General features: G+C 37.3%; 1 protein-coding gene across 1 annotated transcript; it reads left to right on the top strand.

The window, feature by feature from the left end:
- Window positions 1–9: 9 nt before the first annotated feature.
- Window positions 10–6,717, top strand: CLSTN1 (calsyntenin 1; the record flags this gene model as incomplete). The annotated part of the gene is made up of 7 exons (XM_019622389.2): window positions 10–257; window positions 2,491–2,699; window positions 3,661–3,810; window positions 3,907–4,092; window positions 4,591–4,839; window positions 5,326–5,447; window positions 6,466–6,717. Coding segments are annotated over 7 exons (1,401 nt in total), but the record flags the coding sequence as incomplete, so codon positions are not given.
- Window positions 6,718–7,534: the final 817 nt, after the last annotated feature.

Raw genomic sequence — 7,534 nt, 5'->3', positions numbered from 1 at the left:
AAAAAAAAAAGAAGCGTAGTGATTTTGACCAGTTCTAACCTCTGTTGCTTTGAATCTGTAGGTGAGATTTGTGGATTTAAAATTCATGGGCAAAATGTCCCCTTTGAAGCAGTGGTAGTGGATAAATCCACTGGTGAGGGAATAATACGCTCCAAAGAAAAACTCGACTGTGAACTACAGAAGGACTACACGTTCACCATACAGGCCTATGACTGTGGGAAGGGACCAGATGGAGCAAATGCAAAAAAATCCCACAAGTAAGTGAATCTGTGGTTGGCTGAGGGGAAGTTTGGTTTCAACTGGTCTCCTGTTCCTGGTGATTTATGTCCTGTGTGTTTGGAGTAAATGCAAACCAAGTGTTAGTAGTGGAAGACTTTCATATTATGGCAATATAAATAGTAGCAAAATGGAAATGAACTGTTTTGATATCTCTAATTGTATTCTCAATGATACTACTTTACCCTCCACATCTCTGAATGCTCTTGAAATATTTAACATCTGACTTGATATAAAGACTCCACATGGGATACCAGCTATGGACATTGTTTCAGAATTCAATTTTTAAGACAAAAATTCTAGTTCAATAAGCCATGACAAAATGGAAAAGAATACATATTGCTATTGTTTCCAGCTGGCCTCACCCTAAAAAGCAAGATCAATAGCATAAGGTTCTTCTCTGCCTAGATTAAAGGATGGGAACAAAGCAGTCTTCATCTAAAGAATAAACCACAATTTAATGGCTCTAGAAGTTGACTTGCAAGTAACCGAATAACAACACCCTGGTGTCAACATCTGCCAAGCATGTGGAAGATTACTTCAGTGCAAAGTAAAGAGGGACACAAACAAGATGAGGACTGGTTTACCAGCAGTCATCTTGGAGACAAATACAGTTGTTATTCCATAGCTGTATAGATATAGCTGCTTCAAATACACAGCAGAAAGTTATCTTGTTTAGGGTTACACTGGTGGAAAATAGGTATTCCAGTTGAATTTCTATTTGACACTCAATTTTACTTTTGAAGAAAGATCTGAAACAAAAAGATGGCAGTTATCATTTTGTTTGGATGGCTGGAATTGCTCAGTTCAGTGTTGTAGTATAGTTCCTTCTCCTCACTGTACAGCTGGAATGTATTTTTGTGCCTGTGCAGGTTGTTTGAGATATAAACTTCCTTTTTGATAGATCCAGAACAATGTGTATAAATCTAAAATATGAGTTTTATCAAAATATGTAGGCTAGAGAAAAGGTAACAAAAGTAGAATTGGGAAAGTTCCTAACAAAAAGGCAGCCAGTCAATCTCTTTGGTATATATTCAGAAATACCTTATCCTAGGCATCTCATGTAAGTGCATGAATGATAAATAAATAGTTGAACTGTCTGGCACACAAGTGGCCAATCTTCTGCCTTTCTGAGCAGGCAAAACACAGCTTCCTTGGTAGAGGTGTGATGTGTATGGTTGCCAGGTGATGCAGTGTTATGGCTGTGCAGATTTCTCTGTGTAGTGAGCTAAGACAGCTGGGATTGGTGAAGCTGTCATTACAGCGTTGCTCTGTGATCCAGGACTGTGTTCTGCAGTTCTTCTTTTGCCATGGAAAAATAATGGGTTCCTAAGACCTGTACCTGCAAACCACTGTTGCTATTTTCTTGTGGCTGCTACTTTAGTCAGGAGTACAAGCAGTGTTTGCTACACAAAGCCTTCTGTTGGTGCAATTGGTTGGGTATGCAGGATAAAAGAAAACCTTAAAGATACTTTCTTAACATAAGCATTTTAAGTCGTTTGCTTTTACACAGGGGCTGTGGAGATTGGGTTCTTTATTTACATTTCAGATACTTTTATACTTTTCACTATTCACCTTTTCTTGACCCAACCTGGTTAGGATTATTTAGCTTGCTGTATGTGTGTTACAGTGCATCTTGCTACTGCAATTTTTTTTCATTTAAATTGTCTTCATCTATCAGTCCTATATCCAGGAAATAAATCAGTTTTCACTGATGTACAGCACTCAGTGCCTCATTATGAAAAGAAAGCTAATCAAAGGCACTTGACTGAGCTCTTAGTCTAAGACTAGTCATGTCTGTCATTCTTACTCACATGAAATAAAAATTAGATGTTGATATCACATACTCTGACAGCAGAAGAGAGCTGAAAGAATTGTACTGCTATCAGAACTAAATGCCTATTTTGTCACAGCTGTACTTTGTTATATTTCTTGAAAGTGGCAGCAGCTTAGTAGTTGCAATATTGGTTCTCTAATTTTAAACAGCAATAGTAAACAACGGATTGGAACTACACAGAATTACATAGCAACACATGGGGAAAATATTCAGTGCTTTTCCAGTTAGATTTTTAGTCTTGTTAGTAATTGGTGACGTCCCTCAGGGAGCTTAAATTCTGGAGTAGTTTCATCTGTAAATGAGAGTTCTATCAGACCCCACACAAAAATGGGAGATCTGCACTGTAAAGAAAACTGACCTTGGTGTTTTATTTCCAGAGCCACAGTACACATTCAGGTGAATGATGTTAATGAGTATTCTCCCGTGTTCAAAGAGAAATCGTACAAAGCAACGGTTATTGAAGGGAAGAGGTATGATAACATTCTGAAAGTGGAAGCAGTGGATGCAGATTGTTCACCTCAGTTCAGCCAGATCTGCAACTATGAAATTGTAACTCCGGATGTTCCTTTTGCTATTGACAAGGATGGTAAGAATGTGATGCAAGACAGAATGGGAATTACTGTCAGTCACTGCCTTAGGCAGAGGGCTTCAAATTGATCAGCATAAAGCTGCAGCAACCCTGCTTTAACCCTTTCCTAGGATGCAGTTAAATGGACATGTTTATAATAAAAAGTGAGATGTCTTTCAGTGCGTAGTATAGTGACTGTCTACTGATGCAAGGAGCAGGTAGTTTGCACCTTTTGTTTCCTGTAAAATACTTTCCAAAATAAACAACAAAAAAAGAGCTGTACTACATTTTAAACCAGCTCTTAGTAAGTCTTTTTTTTTTTTTCCCCCTGTAGTTTTCTTTTGCTGAACAGCTTTCAAAACTAGGATTCTGTTAGTGTGCTTTTTCCATGTGAGATGCTTACTTCTTGTGGCTCTGAAGTTTACAGTGTTGTGGGTATTGGGTTTGAAGTGTAGTGTTTTGTTTAGGTCATTTCCATTCAGTCTGTGATCTGTGGACCATTTCCAGGGGTCCAAGGAGCCTGATTAAGCAAAACAAGACAGTTTTTATCAGGCTTTAGTTTGAATTTTTGTGGGTATTCACATTTCTAAAGCTTTGCAGATGAAACAGATAACCTGATAGAGTTTATTTACCAGTTACCACATGTGAATAGTTTATTTTGGAGAAATATAATATTATTAAATATTATACATATATATGTATATTATATAATGCAATGTAATATACTATGATGAGCCTGATAAGTATATACTTGTTGTTCTGTATATTTGTACTTATCTTCTGGATATGTATAATTTTAAAATATCTGGACCTTATGTCTAGCATTGAAAGCACAGGTAGTCTAATTCATTTGTCTGTTTGGCTGCTAAAGTCTTGTTACCAGTATGAAGTACACAGATAGTACCTGTATGGATTTAACACAGCAGTGACCCTGAAATATTCATTTCTGGAATATAACTTCTTTTTTTTTTTTGGCCAGGTTATATCAAAAACACAGAAAAGTTGAGCTATGGCAAAGAGCATCAGTATAAACTGACAGTAACTGCGTATGACTGTGGGAAGAAGAGAGCTGCTGAGGATGTATTGGTTAAAATTAGCATTAAGCCTACGTGCAAGCCTGGCTGGCAAGGTTAGTTTGAGCTCCTTCCTATCTGCTTTGCCAGTGCGTTCAGTTAAATAGGAGGTGGGTTTTTTGTTAATGTTGTTTCTTTGAATAATTATACAGGTTGGAGCAAAAGAATAGAATATGAACCCGGTACTGGTTCTTTAGCACTCTTCCCAAGTATGCGTTTGGAGACATGTGATGAGCCAATAACCTCAGTTCAGGCAACAGTTGAACTAGAAACCAATCATATTGGGAAAGGCTGCGATAGAGACACCTATTCTGAGAAATCCATTCACAGACTCTGTGGTAAGAATGCTTTTTTGTTATGATAAAGTGCTTATTGTAGACTGAATATTATGTTAAAAGATATGCAGTCTTATTAGTCGGTGAACTGAGAGGGGATGCTTGGCTTCAGTGTGGCGTTCTTATTCAGACTTCTTCAGCTGGGTGGATATTAATCTTACAGCTACCATAGTGACAAGAAAAAGACATTATTTTCATGGGTGTGAGGGACAAATGATATTAGTGTAATGGTTCCTGAGATAAAGGCAAAGTAAAGTTCTGCATTTTCAATGAGATCAGTAAGCTACCCAGAAATTAAGCATATGGAAGACATTGTAATATTAGATATGTCTAATGTTAGTGCCTTATTATTCAATAAGAAATTGCCTGATATGTGATGATAATGCATAATACTGACAGTTGGCACTGCAAAACTAATGCTCATTAGAAGCTGTTTGATATGAAGCTAGCTGTGATCTTTCTAGTCACTGCCTTGTTTTCATGTGAGCATTTTTACTGCAGGTGCTGCTTCTGGCACAGCTGAACTGCTTCCTTCTCCAAGTAGTGCTGCGAACTGGACGATAGGACTTCCTACTGATAATGGTCACGACAGTGACCAAGTCTTTGAGTTCAATGGCACACAGGCTGTGAAGATTCCAGATGGTGTTGTCACAGTCAATCTGAAAGAACCCTTCATGATTTCAGTGTGGATGAGGCATGGGCCTGGAACCAAAGAGAAGGAGACAATTCTTTGCAATTCAGACAAGACAGGTTTGTCAGTACATCGTGTATGAACAGTCTAATTTGTTGAGTTTTGTTTTTATGAACTATGGTAGCATATGTGGGAACCTGAAGTGATTTCTCTAGGTTTTTCTTGGAAGTGAAAGGAAGTGGACTGCAAAGCTGTTCTTTACTGTACTTACCTGTAGAGATGTGCACTTAAATTATCTAGCTTCAGCTGAAATGAGTCAGGCTTGTTTTTGTAATTTTGTAATGCATTTCCTTTCATCGTGGTAGGCGTATTGTTCCAGCAGTCCACAAATAGCCTTATTCTTGATACTGCCAAAAATCAGCATTAACTGCAGTATATATTTTTTCTAGGTGGAGATGCTGTCTCTCTTAACATGTCTGATTTGCTTGTGCATTTGTTTATCAATTACTGGCGCATTTACATAGAAATATTCAGAACTGGTGAATTATTTTTTGAGTGCCTAATAGTTAAAGGAGACAATGACAATACTTGAAACTCTTGTGCAGATATGAATCGACACCACTACACGCTGTACCTGCACAACTGCCGCCTTGTTTTCCTCTTCCGACAAGATCCTTCAGAGGGAAAGACATACAAGCCTGCAGAATTCCACTGGAAGCTAAATCAAGTAAGTTTGGAATGCCTGGTAAAATGATAGAATGCAGTGAAAAAACATGGGAGCCTAAACTCTCCAGTAAGATAATTATTAAGAAGTATTTTTTACAACTCCAGACTCCTGATACCGAGTTCTGCAGGACCCAGTGCTGTTTACTTTGTGATGAATGTCAGGGATAGATGCAGCTATACCTGTTCAACTTAATTTTGACTTGCTACTTTAGTGCTTTCATTCAATCCAGTGGGATGCTCATGAAATAAAGTCCAAGCCATTGTCCTGAAAGGCAGTGAAGTGTGGATTTATATATGAAAATAAAATGCCAAACTTCATCTGTCTTGTCAGTTATCTTCACTAACTACACAATAACACAATGCATATGGAAACAGGGGGCGTGAGCATTCCAGTTTGTTTATAACAATTACTTCTGAGCTTGCAGCACTGTTGCAGATCAAAGTGTTTAATGGCATAACAGAAGAAATTCTTAATGATTCTTCACAGTGGAATAAAGTCTGTGACATGTTACACATTGCCAGCAGTAGATACACATATCGTAAATAGGGATGGGTCAATTTGCATAATTAGGTATTTACTCCACAGGAATAGAGTAATATGCCCCTTAGGGATGCAGATACTTTCTTCCTGTTTGGGATAAGAGTTGTCTGTGTTCTTTTGGTTCATCCAATCTTAATTATTTTACATTTGAAAGCAGGTGCTATAATACCAACTCTTTTCTTTGGTATTATTACCATTTGCTGTGAATTAATGATGATTGTGATCGTGAAGAATGATACAAAAGACACTAAATATTTTTTGTGCTTTTTCAGCCTGCAGGGTCTCATCAGCTACCTGACATGAGATACACTGTAAGATAGCATGAAATATCCTATGTTCTGTACAGAGCAATGTGTGTTGTTTTAATGGTAAATCTCCACATGAGGACATTTGCAAAATGTGCATCAGATCCGGTTATTCAATTGCAATCTTTTTTTTTTTAATATTAAAACAATTTTTAATACTTTTTTTTATTTAGGTTTGTGACAAAGAATGGCACCATTACGTCCTCAATGTTGAATTTCCTGCAGTGACACTTTATGTAGATGGTGTTTCATATGATCCTTTCCCAGTGACTGAAGATTATCCGCTTCATCCTTCAAAAATAGAAACTCAGCTAGTAGTTGGGGCCTGCTGGCAAGGTAACTGTTTACAATTGTTAATACACTTAATTAGGTCTTTTTTTTTTATAATGAGATCTTTGTGGTTAGCCTAGCAATACATAGTTAATCTTTCTGTTGCATGAAAGATAACTTCTAATGTTTCTTGCTGAATATTTTTGGGTATGATTTTTGTTATCTGATATTTCTTCTTAGTCATTTTTTCCACGAGTAGGTTTGTTTGTTTACTGGCTGTGTGTGTGTATGAATGACAAAGCTACTCAACAAGTAGCATTACCTTGAAGTTTCTCTGGTATGTGTGAGGATACAGATAGATAACTTCTTAAGAGCAGTTGTAAGGTCTTATTATGGAGAATGCTAATTTCAAGTAGGTTGAACGGCACGTTTTAGAAGAAGTGATCTCATAAATCAAAGTGTAGCCAGTAGACAATTCAGCTAAAAGCAACACAGTGGTGCTGTCTCTTGGGTATTTTATCAGTTGCTTATAGAAATATAAGAAGCATCTGCTTTATTACGTACAGACTCTGGTTAAATGACAAAATTCTGCAAGCTGTAAAATGCTGATTCATTTTCTCCAGTTTTTGTGAAATCTAATCTGCAAACCTTGAAGAAAAAAGGTAGCAAGCATCTGACTGTGGAGCACTGATAGCTGATTGCTAAAGATCCCTGTAGCAAAGTTCTTGCTTTGCAGTCCTGAACTGAAATGTTTGGCTGGCTGACTAAATTACATCCTAGGTGGTATGAATTGATCTTTTGGGTCAGAGCAGTGCTAAATCATTCCTGTTTTATTGTAGTTCAGAATGTAGACTGTAGTTGCAGTCTGCCATAATGCAGAGAAGTAGCTTCTGAGTGATTGACAAATGGAAAACTTGGAACATTTCTATCAAATTAATGGTCTCAGGTTTTATAATGTTTCTCTTTTTTTTT

Source organism: Meleagris gallopavo, chromosome 23 (assembly GCF_000146605.3).
Source record: "Meleagris gallopavo isolate NT-WF06-2002-E0010 breed Aviagen turkey brand Nicholas breeding stock chromosome 23, Turkey_5.1, whole genome shotgun sequence".
Lineage (NCBI taxonomy): Eukaryota > Metazoa > Chordata > Aves > Galliformes > Phasianidae > Meleagris > Meleagris gallopavo.
Note: the sequence above shows the minus strand (reverse complement) of the source record. Positions and strands in the feature narration are given on the sequence as shown.